General features: G+C 51.1%; 1 protein-coding gene across 20 annotated transcripts in view; it reads right to left on the bottom strand.

Moving 5' to 3' along the window:
• Positions 1 to 4776: 4776 nt before the first annotated feature.
• The window catches only part of ERC1 (ELKS/RAB6-interacting/CAST family member 1), a 266710-nt gene continuing 255852 nt past the window's right edge, over positions 4777 to 15634 (bottom strand). For all 20 annotated transcript variants that reach the window (XM_081594049.1, XM_081594055.1, XM_081594053.1 and 17 more), the window contains one exon: positions 4777 to 6016. In XM_081594049.1, the coding sequence (XP_081450175.1) occupies positions 5879 to 6016 (138 nt within the window). In that variant the 3' untranslated portion in view covers positions 4777 to 5878. The remainder of the gene's footprint in view (positions 6017 to 15634) is intronic.

The following is a 15634-nucleotide window of genomic DNA, read 5'->3' as shown; positions in this document are numbered from 1 at the left end:
TGTGGATCTCAAACCATCTTCCTCGGAATGCTCCCTCAGGGTCTAACCAGTGCCTAATCATCTTCGAGCCAGCCCAAGAGGCTCCAAATCATAGCAGTCTTCTCCCGATCCAGAGAAGAAACCAAGTTCATGGACGAAATTCTCCACTGCAAGTCCTCCTCTCACGTATTCTCCTTACACCTCGTGGCCTCTGCGTCCTTCTGTCTGCAGCTGAGTGGGTGACCACGGGGCGAATCAGCAAAAGCAACAAGGCAGGATGAATGGGAGACCCTGGGGACAGCGACCAGTATTATGCCACAGATCAATGTGGTGGACACATTGGGGCGTGGCGGCGACTTCATTTATGCAGCAAAACACACATCCTGCAGTGAGACTGTGCCTACTCCAGGCCTTCCCCGCTGGAGGGAGTGAGGCCGGGCAGAGCCGGGCGTGGGCAGGGCTGCGGAAGGGCGGTGTTCGGCCCGTGTGCCAATGTCAGTGTGCTGCAGAACCTGTATGGAGAGGGAGGGAAGGCGGCGAGGGGGCCGAGTCCCTTGTACGGGAGACAGAGAAACACAGTGAGGCAGAAAAAACCAACACTCAACAAAGTTCCCAGAAGAACTTCTCAACATCAGGCCCAGAGCTGCTGATCTTCCCAGCAGATGGTCTCAGCAGCCCCGTGTTCCCGTCCCCCGTTCTGTCCAATTTTGTACCTCATGTGGTCCAGGGCATACATGTCAGCACCTATCCCAGGATTGGCGGGGTGGCTCCAGCCCCATCTGAATCAGACCTGTGGGCACTGCTTTGGGACAATGAGAGTGAAGTGGGGACCCCGGCTCGGGGCTCGGTGTGCAAACTGTGAAGCACAGTAAGGGGGGCGGCCAGCCCCGAGTCCAGGTGGGTGCCCAGAGGGGCTCCCCCTTTTCAGAGAGTCACTGTCAGCCTGTCAGGGCCAGGGTGCTGTCCACTCCTTTGCCCTCCTGGGACCTGAGCACCCGTTTCCCAGAGATCTCTGGTGCGGCTGACTGCACGGGGACCGCCGGCCTCTCCTGCCTTTCTAGCATCTGAGGACACATCCTACCTGGATGAGCAGACTGCATGAGGCTCAAAGAAAAACAGCACGCAATTTTTAAATAACTTTATAATTTCCTGATGGATTTAGTTTGTGAATAAAAAAGAAAAGAAAAATGAACAAAGTGTTTACAATAGTTATCAAGGCAAAGTCGACTCTAACACAGTTTCTCTGTAACGTCATGATCGTGTCAGCGACACCGCCAGGCCGGCGTGCAGTGGACGGCGGCGGTGGGCCCGCTCAGATACCACCACCCGGCCACCACCGTCGCCAAAAGGACTCAAGCTGCAGGGTCAGCGCCCGGGGCCCCAGCTCCTCAGCAGGGGTGGCTCTCCCTCCTGAAGCTGGGAGGGGGGCAGGGGTATCCTAGGAGACCCCAATCTACATCCCACACATGCGCTGGGCTCGAGTGCCACGGGCTGCCCCTGGGGGTCCAGGGCGTGTGCAATACTGCTATGGTGGGGGGGAAGGCAGCCCCACCAGGGTTGGGCTCTCTGGCTCAGTGGGGGTCACCTCCTTTCCTGGCCAGGCCATTGCTGGGACCCAGACAGGCAGCCTGGGGGGGGGGGGTGGGTCTCAAAAACTTTTAGGGAAAGGCTGCAGGGACTGAAGCCAGAGGGGCTGGGCTCTGAGCCTGCCCCCCATCAGGACCGCAGGCTCCAGGCTGGCCGGGGCTTGGCCCATCCTGGATGGGCCCCGGAGAGTATAGCACCAAGTGGGCAGGAGGAGGCTCTGTGGCTGGTGCGGGGCTCAGGGGCCAGCGCCAGGCTCAGATGACCACATGGGACCCAGCATGCCAGGCAGGGGCCAGTGTCGGGGTGAGGGCAGCTACGGGGTCAAGGATCTGGGAGCCTCTGGCAGAGGCCCTGAGGGTGGACAGGCAAGCCGGGCCCCAGGAGCCTCTCCCGAGCTCAGCGGGTGGTCGTCTGCCTGGACCTGGACCTGGCATCTCCCCAGCAGCCAGCCCAGCTGCCACCTCGGCCACCTTACAGGGAGAGAGGCGGTGTCTGGCTGCCCCAGAGCTTGAATTCCTTTGTTAATATGATATTGATTTGATTTTTTTAGAAACACAGCTCTTTAATTTTTCAGTTCTACAACTACTCTGTAATATCTTAATAGTCTCAACAATGGACACAATGGAACCACCCCGATTCTCTGAACCACACGGACAATATCGACAAGCAGAGAAATGAAAGAGGAGGTGAGGTGGGACAGGAACCCACTCCCCGTAAATCAATCCCTAATCCACTGCTCCCCCGGGGTCTGGAGGAGAAACACCTACGATGGGGGTCACAGCACTCGCCACACACGCTGGGAAAAACCAGGAGACACTTGGTTACAGTTTTGACACTAAAAAGTTTGGAAAGTTGCTTAAAAAGCACAGGACAGCCATTTTGTTCAGAAGGATTTCCCGTTTTCTTCTTGCACAAACATTAAATATTCCCTTAGTTTCCGGGGAGGAATCACCAGATTCCTCTCAAGACCTTTCTTTGATGGTTGTGCCCCTGCTGAGGGGTCAGGGCTGGAAGTGGTGGGTGGGCCTGGGTCTGCATGGCCAGCTGCCCCTCCCTCTCCTCCCCCCGCCCCCCACAGCCCTACACTCCACCGCTGATGGGAGATGAGGCTGGGGTGGGGGTGGGGGCCCACACAGGGTCCACGGGGACTCGAGGAAGAGCTACTTGTGCTCAAGTCCATCCTTGCTTTTTACCCCAAGGCCCCGGGGCCGCCCTGGGCCTGTGCTCACGTGGTGGAGTCCACGGAGGGAGGGAAGGGCACGCAGGTTGGGTCAGCAGCAAATCCTGACGGTCAGCAGTCACCAACACCTGGAGATGACTTCCTCTCCTCCTCTTGCTCCAGGAGGCAGGTGAGCTGCTGGAAAACCCAACAGACCTTTCTGGACACAAAGGGTGAGCCCAGCCGCCGCCGTCCACGCCGGAAGCGTTGTGGGTCCCGTCTGCTTCACTTGTGTCCCTAAGACGAAGTTAGGAAGAGCGGAGCTCTCAGGCCGCCTTCAGGTGGTCAGGTACACGGTCAAGGTCAGAGCCGAGATGGAGTTGCGGAGCCCCACTCCCTTCTTCACACGTGAGAGCCCACCTGATGTCTTTTCCATTTCAAACTGTGTCCACACTCTTGCAGACCTGCAACCCAGACGCTTCATCACGAGCCTGGCGAGTGCCTGAGGTGGAGGGGCAAGACCCAAGAAGAGGAGACGGGCACCGTGTGAAGCTTCTGCCCTGCGCCTCAGGTCGGTGCTACCCACTCTCCTCCTCGCTGCCCCCCATGACAACTGTTACCTGGGGACAGAGCTTGAGGAGCTCAGGCTAACGAGACGTGCTGATGGGATGGAGGGTTTGGTGAGCATCCTAGGTGGCCGGCAGTGCATCTCCAAGGTTACAGACCTTCGGGAGCAGCTCATGACCTCGTACAACCACGAAGCCAGGAGAGGTCAGGGGACATAAGGCTTGTGTGCTGGGAACTGCGCCTTCAGCAAACATTGGCTCAGTGAGAGACCTACAGTCAGTAACATGCTAAATGCTGGAGATTACCTTCACTTTGCCCTCGTGGTATAGGCAGGTCCTTGCTCACTATTAAACTTCAGCCAGAGTTGACCCTCATTCAGGACCAAACAGCCCCCAGAACCACTGAGGTGCAAGGATGACCACCCAGGAGGCAGAGGAGAGTCCTGCCTGGTTCAGGGACAGACAGATGGTGTCCACCCAGAGTAACTCTATAGGTATCCATAGGCAGGAAGCAGAGACCGTATCTGACAGGGAAGGTGGACCTGGCGGGGCCTGGGGGACCACCAGGAGAAGGGCCTGCCGGGCTGCTCCTTGCACGGGGCCCCTCCCTCCTGCAGGCCAGGGAGGAGGTCTTTCTACCTTGGTTCTTCCACTGTGGTGGATAATGTGAGATTCCAGGGCTCCAGCCCTAAAACACTGGGGCATTCTACGTGATTTATGGGCAGTGCAATAAATAAATGGGGTTGAGGTAATTGACCACAAACGGCCACCACTTACTGAGCCCTGCGGCAACCCCGCTCTGGCCAGCCCGGCTATCAGGAAGCATCTCAGTAAGAAATTTATGAACAGAGTCCATTTAAACCTTTGATAAGGAGCACTCGACAGCTTCTCAGGGGGGGAAGCTGGTTTATGGCAGGGAGTGGGGGCTGCTGGAGACGTGACCATATAAGTTAATGGGACCGTCATGGGCTGCTGGCGGGAAGATACGGGACTGACGGCTGTGACGACCTGACAGGCAGCCTCGGATTCTCTGGGTGAGTAACTGGGGAAGGGGAAGGAGAAAACCCATTTAGCCCAGCAACTCTTTATCAGAGGATGTGAGCGTCTGCTGGGTGTCTGGCTAGAAAGGTGATCAAAGGGCAAGATTCGGGTTAAGTGGTCTGTTTCTCGGTGCCTGATATTTATGACTGCCACCGTCTATGCTTGGGGAAGACGTCAGTACTCTCAACTGGATCTGCAACTTTGGGGTCAATTTTCTGATTTGCAACACAGAGCCGGCCAAGTTCATCGAGAAGCACATGGATGTGCAGAGAAGACACCGTCCACCGTCGCAGCCCTTTACACAGCACGCTCCTTCAAGGGAACAAACCCCCAAATTCTGAGTCATCAGATGGGATCCTATCCTACAGGCTAGTAACTGATGCAGCCTCCTGCCCCCCAAACCCATAAATTCCATTATAATGAGAAACACTGATTTGCGGAAGATTTTTCTGGAAAAGCCACCCTCTATTAAGACTTAAGATTGGACCAGGTGCATCTCACAGAATCCTCAAGCCTGCCCCACCCAGAGGCTGTCTTCATGGCTGGTGCCTGGCAGCCACGTGCACACCACAGGCACTTCATAAACACGGTCTGAGCAGAAGAGGGGAAGGAGTGCATGTGTGATGAGCGATATCTGTGTGCAGCAGAAGCTGTGGGTCAGGATGAAGGCTGGAGGGGTGGGGAGGGGGTGCCCGAGCCTAGAGCGGAGGGTGGGGGTGGGGTAGGGGGAGGCAGAAGCACTCTTCGGGGGCGAGATGGAGACGTTCCAGGGAAGCCAACCTGACCCAAAGGACCGGTCACATTCTACAGAAGCAGAGCTGCGGGCGTGGCCACACTGCCCTCTTCTCTTTCAGTGATGGACGTGATCCAATGCACCGAGCAAGAGGGACTCACTCAGAGGCTGAGGACAAGCACAAGGACCAGGAGGCAGGGAGGCCAGTTCCTCAAGCGCCCACCCACAGGCCTGCCTAGATGCCCCTCGTGGACAGTCACCAGCATGGACAGGAGAGGGGAAGAGTTGGTCAGCTCCAGGTCCCTGGTCCCTCTCCCCCTCCTTTCTGTTAATACTCTTTTTAGGACTTTTTTTTTACCCTTTTAGGGGAAAGCACCTGTTCTGGTATCAGAACACGCAGCTCTTGGGTCTGCAGTGAAGCATTCCCCAGAAAGCCGAGCTCTGCAGCGTCCAGGCTCTGTCCTCATGCCACGGATGGGTGAGAGGGGCTCTCCCCGTGTCCCCATCAGGGCACAGCCGCCAGCGATATAATGTCACTGCTGATGGCCAGAGGGCAGCTCTCCACAGAGACTCGGCTGCTTGCCTGGCTGGGACAGCAGGACAGTTAGTGTAGGGACGATACCCGAAGAAGGAAGCAGGTTAGAAGACAGACGAGAAATGGCGCTGGCCCCTCACTGGAGGGACTAAGCGAGACGGGACAGGGTCTGTAGTGTGTCTGGTGCCAGGAGCCTAGGGCCTGGTTCCTCGTTCTCCTCCTCTCCTGGCTTCTGGGTTCAATGCTCGGGCTGCTGGGCCGGCCGCTCCCGTAAGGGGTCAGGATGACTCTTCCAGGGCGTTGACCACCTGCTCCAGGATGTCGGGGCAGTGATCCGCAATCTGCTGCAGGACGGCATTGGCAAACTCCTGCAACTCGGCGTTGTCCCGCTCACCTTTCTCCTGCTCGCTCTGAAGCTGAAAGGAGAGACAGATTCCGGTGAAATAAATCAAGCCTGTTCGCACTGAGTTCAGAATTACCCTTCATCAACAAAGGAAGGACGCTGGCAAACACGTGGATGAGCCTGGAGGGCATCGTGCTCAGTGAAATGTGCCAGACCGAGAAAGACAAACACTGCGTGGTATCACCTACACATGGAAGCCGGAGGGAGAAATGTCAAGTCAAATTCGAAAAGCAGAGAGAGGAACAGTGGCTGCCAGGGGCTGGAGGTATAAGAAACGGAAGCAGGGGGTAAAAAGGCACAAACTTTCAGTTCCGAGATGAATGAGGTCTGAGGTCTAATGTACAACCTGGTGACCACCGTCAATGATACTGCGTCACACACTGAAATCTGCCAGGAGAGCAGGTCTTAGGAGTTCTCATACAGAAAAAGAGGAAATCGTGACATGATGTGTTAATAACTTGACCAAAAGGCTGAAGGAACCGTTCACGATGTCTGTGTACATCATACCATCAGGTGCACCCCTTAAATATATTACAATTTTGTTGATTTTAGCTCAGAGAAGCTAAAAAATAAATTTAAAAAAATGATGAAGAGTCAGTTTCTATGTGAAGTCTTCCTGTATCAGAATTAACAATCAGGAAAGTATAGGAGTATCGAATGTCTCCTCTTGAAGGTGAAGGTTAGAGGCTGGTCCAAGGCCCCCAGGGGGTGACCTGCAGAGCTGGGATCGCACCCTGGAGCTCTCACTCCAGGAATGTCCTCCCACTGGGCCATGCCATCACACTCAGGCCCAGGAGGAAGCGGGGCTCACGCATGATCAGACAGGATCTTGCACACTGGTCCTTGCCTGAGCAAGGGCCCCATCCCCCACCATGTGCTTCTCCTGCTCAGTGCACAAGACTCCCTACCTCAGGCCCGCTGACTGAGCCAAAGAGAAACCGAGCTTGTTTAGAAGTGTATCTCCTATTGTTTAAACACTCTCTGACATTCCTCCATGCAGTGCACCAGTGTGTATGAGGGCCTACTCTGTGCTCCGTGCTGAAAGGCGACAGACTTAGCCCTTGCCCTGGAGCCCTCCCAGGAGACAAGCAAGTACACAGATGACTATGACTCAGCCAGGCAAGGGCAGTGACCGAGGCCTGAACACGCGGCGAGGAAGACAGGAGGATGCCCGTGTCACCTTGGAGAGGAGTCCCGGATGTTCCTAAAGGCTGAACAGGAGTGCATCCGGGAGGTCAGAAACAGAAGCGGTCGAGCGGATAGAATAGGTGCAGACGTGCAAAGCCATCGAGGGGTGCGGGTCTAGGGATGGTGAGACACACCCCTCCCCCAGCAGCTGAGCATCAGGCAGGGGATGGAGTGCAGAATGGCAGAGGTGAGGCTGGAGGGACAGACTGGGGCCAGGCAGCCTACGTAAGCAGAGCTAAGGGTTCAGATTTCATCTGGTGAGAACCACAAGGGTGACAGCAGCAACCGGAAGCCCAAGAGCTTTAAGACAGCATAGTGATGTTATCGGTGTCGTGTTCTCAGAGGATAGTATGAAGTTGAAGCAGGTCACGTGCGTGGAAGGAAGAGCAGGTCCAGGGAGGTCACTGTCACAAGCCCATGGGAGAATGAAGGAGGAATACAGGTTGGGGTGGGAACAAAGGGGGCAGGTGGGTGGGAGAATTTCCTAAGGCTGGACTGGTGGGACGTGGGGTTATGTGAGAGGACAGAGAACAAGGCAGATGAGCCTGAAAATACAGGAGGCAGAGCAGGTTTTAGGGAAGGAAGGAGACTGATAATTGAGTTTAAGGTGTAGTTAAACACACAGACTCTGGAGTGAGGCTGCCTGGAACTCAAGGTCAGCTCTGCCAATGCCTGGTCTGCATGACCCAGACCCCTTGGAGCCTCAGTTCCCTCATCTGTAAAAAGGAGCAATGATATTACAGGGTGGTTTTAATGCCTTAATATTTGTATAAAGTACAGCACAATGTCTGATGCACAGAAAGTGCTTGGGAAATGTTAGATGTTGTTATCAAAACTCTTACTGCTGTTTTTTATTAAGAAGATAAGATAACCCAGAAAGAGCATGTGGATTAAAATGCAAAAAGAAGCAAAGTTTCAATTACACTGTTGACAGAATCTAGATGCTCTAAGCCAAGAATGAGCATGCTGCTTTTTCAAATATATCGAAAAGCCGGGGACAGATTCAGAGCCGGTGATCTTCTGTTAAATGTTGAAAAAAGACCAGGTTGTCTGGTCCCGAGCGTCTGGCAAGGGCCAGGTTCAAACTGCACGAAGTCAGTTGCATCCCGAGCTGTGGCTGTGTCACGTGACTGCAAGTCTCCGAAATGGGGAAAGCAAGGGGGTTGGGTGCTTTGTGAACACAGTGGCCTGGGCCAGAACCCCGGGCTGCGATGCTTAGGTCTCTCCCGCCACGCAGGGTGAGAGAGGAGGTTATGAGGTTGTGCTCCTGCTTCAGCTTCTTATCTTGGGCTGGGGGATAGATAAATGCTCTTTATCTTATTCTTTATGGGCTGTGATGACTGACTGTGTGTCCCCTCAGATCCTTATGTTGAAATTACCATCTCATTGTGACAACAGTCTGAGGTGGGGGCCTTCTGGAGATGCTTGGATGTGAGGGTGGAGCCCTCGTGAATGTGGAGAGCTCAGAGACCGGCCTCCCTCCCCATTGTGAGAACCCGAGGAGAAGTGAGCCATCTGCAGCTTGAAGCAGAGCTCTCGGTAGAACCAGCCTGTGTGCCAGGATCCTGGACCCACAGCCTCCAGAACATTGAGGAACAAACCTCTGTTGCTGATAAGCCACCCAGCTTACGGTATTTTGTTATAGCAGCCTGACTAACATAGAGAGTAGTGCTTTTAAAGAAAGCTGTGAAAGAAAAAAAAAGGGGGAGGATTTGGCTAGTCGAACATTTAAAACATTTGTATGGACACAGAAAAGATTTAAGTAAAAATACAAGTTTTTGCTTGGGAAACATTTAGAATAAATAAAACAAAGGGTTGCTATCAATATATTATGAAAGTGATAACAATAATCCTAATAATCTAATAGAAAAAATGGGCAGAGGACATGAACCAAAAACTCACAGAAGGAATGTAAATGGTTAATAAGCACATTAAATGATAGTCAGCTGTCATGAATAATTAAAGAATAACAAATTAAGCAAGATAGGGTTCTGTTTTTTTTCCCCCTCCCATCACATTGGCAACAAAAGCTTCAAAGATTGTTAACAATCAGCGTTGGTAAAGACCTGAGGAAATGGGCCCTCATATATACCACTGATGAGAATATAGACTGGGGAGCACTTTGGTCTCTTCAACCAAATTTAACTGCATGTATACTTTATGTAAATAATTCCACTTTCTAGAGTATATTCTACAGAAAATACCAGTAAGAAATTCAAGAATGTATGCACAGGTATGTTTACCAAGGCAATTTGTAAGAACGAAACTTTTTTCACTGACCTCAGTGTCAAACCAGAGGTGAGAGAGGTCTGTATGTTTGGGCTTATGTATAGAAAAATGTATGGACAAAGAAACACAGAACTATGAAGAGTGGTTAGTCTGAGTGGATGGAATGATTTGTATTTTACTCTGTATACTTCTGTACTGTTTAATACCCACAAGTACTGTCGATCTTACTAAAAGAAATACGAATAAAAATATGTAACACAAATATTCAAAGCTGCATGTACTTTTCAAATGTGTCACTGTTCTAAGACTAAGAAGAAACCAACAGAAATGTATAAAACGTATTAAACGTATAAGTATTAAATGTATAAAAATGTATAAAAATGTTTAATACGTAAACGTATTAAATGTATAAAACGTATAAAAATGTATAAAATGTATTCATTCAAAAAGTACCGATTGATTTGCCCATGAAAAGGAAGGGAATTCTGATCCAGGCTACCACACGAACCCTGAAAACACTATGCAGAGTGAAAGAAGCCAGTCACGGAAGGCCGCATTCTAGACGGTCCCATTTTTATGAAACGTCCAGACAAGGCAAACTCAGTGAGGGGGCGGCCAGTGCTGCCCAGGGCGAGGGCAGGATGGGGTGGTGGGAGGGCCTGCGGACTGATGGACACATTGAAAGCTGGCTGTGGTGACGGCCACACAACTCTGAGAATCATGCCTTTTAAATGAGTGGATTGCACGATGTGTGAATTCTGTCTCAATGAAACTGTAAGGACACAGAGTCCTGCTCGCAAAGTCCTGCAGAGCAAATGCCCCCTGAGAGGGAGAAAGTGCTACGGCTTCAGCCAGGGTGGAAAGGAGAAGAGGGGAGAGTCCCTTGAGGAGCTGGAGGGAGATGATCGAGGGCAGAGAAGGCTCGTTCCAGACAGAAAACCAGCAAGAGCTGAGCAGGCGTGGAGCAGGAGGAGATGCGCTCGGCTGGTCCCCAGGGTTTGGGGACACGGAAACTACCAGGTCTTGGCAGAAGTGACACAGGCCTCCCTAGGCTGGCCAGGCATAGGCATTGCCCCCAGGACCTCCCAGGCCTCTCCACGCCCTCTGTGATGCCCACCGAGGGCTCTGGCCTCCACTGCGGGCATCTCATTATCAGAACAGTGGGGACAGACTGGAGTGAGCTGAGAGTGCGATGCAGGTGCGACTGAGATGCAGGGTGAGGAAACGTGATCGTGACCTGCCGTCTTCAGGGCTGGAAGTGGAAGGGAGAAGGGCAACAGAACTGGAGGAGGACCAGAGAGACCCAGGAGTGATGGAAGAGATCAGAGGGAAAACCAGAGGTCAGCCACAAAGGCTACGCTTTCCCAACATCTAATGAATGGTCTGCCTGGGGAAAAGTGCTTAGACACAGAGGGGTGAGAATAGAGGAGGCAGTGCTCCTTCACTGGTGGGTCCCTCTCTGTCTCCGGGGATCGAGGCTGGCTTGCACTGGATCTGGAAGAGCACCATGTGAGGGCACAGCAGGGCAGAGAGAGATTCCACTGGCACTCGATCCATTACATGCTAGTTATTTCCTGTCTTGAAAAAATATCTCAAAGATCAACCTTTCCTGTGAAATGGGAACTGCTTCTCAAATGAGGATTTCTGTTTTGACTCTGAAATGCAAAGCTTTAGTCATCTGAGGTCCGAGGAGTGCTGAGTGCTGGGAAAAGTGTCGTTAAAACTTCAGACGACTTAGGGAAGAAAGGCAACGTGAAGAAACCAAACGAAGACTTGAGACAGCTGTGCTCTTGCAGCACAGGTATGAGGACAAATCTTGAGGGGGATTAGTACCTTGTTATTTAACAGTATTTCATTAGCATGCACAGCACATGCAAAAAAGAAAAAAAAAAAAGGCAGTTTCTGTGTGGTTTCAGCATGTAGTAGACCCTGTGGACGAAGCAGGGAAGGTGTGTTGCGGCTTCTGAAACTGAACTTACCAGCTTGTCTCTCCATCCTTCGCCTCCTCCCCAAAGAAAAGCCCCTTAGACTTAACACAGAGAAGGATTTCCCAAAACGTACAGACATCCAATATTGGGGATTTAATGAAAAAGCTTATTCCATCCTAGCTGCAATGCTCCTCTGTCTCTCTTCCCTTCCTTGTTAAAGTGACAAATCCCAACTTAGTGGATATAAACTCGGCTGAGTAAGCCAACAAGATCTTCTGCTTCCTACTCTCTTCTTTCTAATACTGGCAGGTCAGTTCTACCCCCGCAAGTACTACAGTGAAAAAACACTATCGTCTTGTTTATTTTCTTAAAAACACCATAATCATATGCAGCGTGTAGGTTCACAGAATCTCCCCCTCTAGATACAGAGATGCAATTTTCTGTGTATGTGCTGAGATCTTTGTATCTAAAGACAAATAACAACAACCCTAAGAACATTTCCAAATACATTTAAAAAACAAACGTGTTCCCATGAATCCCATAAGCTCCTGTAACAGCAGCATCAAATCCCATACCTCAGCATCTCTGCTTTCTTCATAAATAAACACCTAACATGAAATCTTCCCCAAGCACCTTGGGCCTTTTTCTACTTAAGAGAACTAAGATACTCTGGAGGAAGGGAATCTTGGAGTAAGAGGTGTACAGCCATCTGCCTCCAGCAGAGAAGATAGAAAACAGGGTCGGCTAAAAGAAATGGGGGGGATTTCTCTGGTCCAGCGGCTAAGACTCTCTGCTTCCAACGTAGGGGGCCCAGGTTCCATCCCTGGTCAGGGAACTAGATCCCACATGCCGCAACTAAGACCTGGTGCAGCCAAATAAATAGCTTTTAAAAATTAATAATAATAATAATAATAAAGAAACAGGGACTTGGAAACGTGGCTGAGGATGACTGGGAAGGTGGCATCCTGCATGCGGGTGCTACTGCTGCCGTGGCAAAGGATAGAGCACCAGGACGGCTCAGGGGCTGGCAGCCGTGAGTCTGCTGTTGTTCAGTTGCTCAGTCCTGTCTGACTCTGTGAGCACATGGACTGCAGCATGCCACGCTTCCCTGTCCTTCATCTCCTGGAGTTTGCTCAAACTCACGTCCATTGAATCAGTGATGCCATCCAACCATCTCATCCACTGTCATCCTCTTCTCCTCCTGCCTCCAATCTTTCCCAGCATCAGGGTCTTTTCCAATGAATCGGCTCTTCGAATCAGGTAGCCAAAGTATAAGAGCTTCAGCACCAGTCCTTCCAGTGAATATTCAGGGTGATTTCCTTTAGGATTGACTGGTTAGGTCCCCTGGAGAAGGAAATGGCAACCCACTCCAGTACTCTTGCCTAGAAAATTCCATGGATGGAGAAGCCTGGTGGGCTACAGTCCATGGGGTCGCAAAGAGTCGGACACGACTGAGCAACTTCACTTGTTGTTGGTTTGATCTCCGTGCTGTCCAAGAGACTCTCAAGAGTCTTCTCCAGCAATAGTTCGAAAGCATCAATTCTTTGGTGCTCAGCCTTCTTTATGGTCCAACTCTCACATCCGTATATGACTACTGGAAAAACCATAGCTTTGACTATATGGACCTTTGTTGGCAAGGTGACGGGGAGCCTGAGGAACTCATTATTAAGGTAATGCAGACGTGACACATCCAATCTCAAAACGACCCCACGACGCTCCTGTTCCTCCTCTTCCAGGTCACCTGGAGCCATCTCCCACGGCCCTGGCCCATCAACTAACTCTGTTTCCAACCTTTCCCCTCCCCAGCCTCTGAACACGGCCTCGGGCGGCTCCTTCACCCCAAGCTTTCTGAACCCGCCTCTCTCATGTGCATGTGCGCTAAATTGTTTTCCTTTCTTTCACCATCAAATATCTAAAATAACTGTATGTTTCCTACCTCTGTTTCTCATTTTCTTCCTTAACATCTAAGAATTTGGCTTTTTGCCCTTTCACCAAAATTGCTCTCTCAAAAGTTGACTAAGACCTCTGCGCTGAAAAACTGCATGGCACTATGTGTAGAAGGACCATGTACCTTAAATCGAGATATGACACAATCCCAGATGGGAAGGCTCAACATTGTAAGTGTTAATTCTGCCCAAACTACCTGCCGATACAGTGTTCTCCACACACAGCTGTGGTGTGTGTGTGTGAGTGCGTGTGGCTGACACGCTTGATTCAGGGCAGGAGAGGAAATGTAAAGAGCTCAGAGCAGCAGAACGACCATGGGAAACAGTGCTACAAAATAGTTCTTCACGTGATTAAATATTCCTCTAGAACCCAAATTTTGAAAGGGCTGCATTGCAATCCTTTTTACGGATATATTATAATTTATTTCACTAATTCAGTTATTAGAGATGTAGCTTGTTTTCACTACCATTAATATTAGTGTGTTGAAATTTTCTAAACATAAATCTATGCGTATCTCTGGCTGTCTTCTTAGAATCCTGCATCAAAGGGTATATTCCTTTTTAAAGCTCTGGACACGTCACCAAACTGTTCAGAACAGCTGCACTAACTTTTAGTCAACAAATAAGGGTGACCATTTCCCATCCTCCTGGTCCCCTGGGGTCACACCCACCTCCCCTGCAAACTTGCTAATGTGACAGGGCTGTTTTCATTCACAGTTCTATGCAGTGAACCCATAAACAGAGGCGAAGTATTCAAAAATGTGTTTGTAAGGCCATTTCATCTTTGGAGGAGCTCCTGTGAACGCCCTTTCCAGGCCATGGTTTTTTTGATTTAGTTTCTTCCTCTCTGATCTCCTGGTCACAAACCTGACACTGGCTCTTGGATCTTAGCATCTTCTGCTTATTGCAATAGCTTCACAACCATCTCTGGAGAAGGGAATGGTAACCCCCTCCAGTATTCTTGCCTAGAGAATCCCATGGACAGAGGAGCCTGGTGGGCTACGGTCCATGGGGTCACAAAGAGTTGGACACAACTGAAGCGACTGAGCCCACAGAACCATCTCAACCCTTTCTAAGATGGGTTGGGTTAAGTTTGCTCCTCCTCTTCCAAGATCTTAAATGATTTCCTCCCTATAAACAGAGTCCAGTCCCTCTGGCACGGCGGCCACCATCCGTCCCGTCCTATTTTCCCAGTTTCATCTCCCAGTGTATCCTGGTCATCCTCTGTGCTTTCGTTCTGATGCGGTTCCCTCACCCTGGGACACGGACCATCTCACCTCCAACACCCCCGCTTCCCATCTAACTTATCCTTCATCATGGAGACGCCCCTTGTCAGAAGTGAACACTGTTGTTGAAGCATTCATTTTGTCTCGTGTCTCAGGAGTTGGCTACATGTTTAATTCCCCAATGCTTCGGCAAGTTCCTCAATGAATTCTTTTTTACATACCAAGGCTGCTGAGCAAAGCAGCCTGCACAGAGCAGACAATCAAAAAACAACTGGAGGAGGAACTGAAGGAACAGATGCTAACCCTGGGGGAGGAGGAACACCCGCAACTTTTCCAAAAGCTCTTAAAGATAAACCTGAAGCATCTCCAAGTCAAGACTGTCTGACGGCGAAGGCCTTGTAGCAGGACGCGTCAACCTACCATCGAGATACCCACACTGTTAAAGTTCTGAAAAGATGGACCGTGGGACCAGTACAGGATACCAAGCTGGCCTCTGGCATGAATTTTCTGGCTTTGTCTGCTGAATGTTATGATAATGTATTCTGTTCTTAGTAGCTACTCCAGCCCTCACTGAATTCAGAGTAGTAATACGATTTCTAGAGGGACTCGGGCCAAGAATCACAAATGCAACAGCAATTCAATCTGGATTCTCAAAGCAACACGCACGGGAGGGAGCAAGGCAGAAGGGAAGGGCAGGGAGAAGATGCCCCAAAACCCACAAAAACACGTCACGACAGGCTGGCCGTGAGGGAGACTGTGTGGGCTCCCACGCTGCCTTCCATGTCAAAGAGCAGAGCTGATGCAGGGAGACGGATCAGGACCCAGTGGGCGGGACGCAGAGGCAGAGAGACAGTGGAGGATGGGCTGGTGGCCCTGGAAGCGGCCCAGAACCTCCACCGCCCAGCACGGGTCAGGGAGTCAGGGCGGGGATGGCTTCTCTCCACAGCCCAGTCAAGGCCAAGGGAGAGCTAACAGAGACCCACGAAACAGGACGGTCTTAAATGAGCAGAAAAGCATTATTTCAAGGCATATGGCCCTGTGTTCGCAGACACAGGACAGGGAGAGAGAAGAGGGTGGAGGGGTGGGTATAAAGGCGGGAGGGATGGTTACAAGA

This window comes from Giraffa tippelskirchi, chromosome 4, assembly GCF_054371585.1.
Source record: "Giraffa tippelskirchi isolate mGirTip1 chromosome 4, T2T-mGirTip1v1.2.pri, whole genome shotgun sequence".
NCBI lineage: Eukaryota > Metazoa > Chordata > Mammalia > Artiodactyla > Giraffidae > Giraffa > Giraffa tippelskirchi.
Note: the sequence above shows the minus strand (reverse complement) of the source record. Positions and strands in the feature narration are given on the sequence as shown.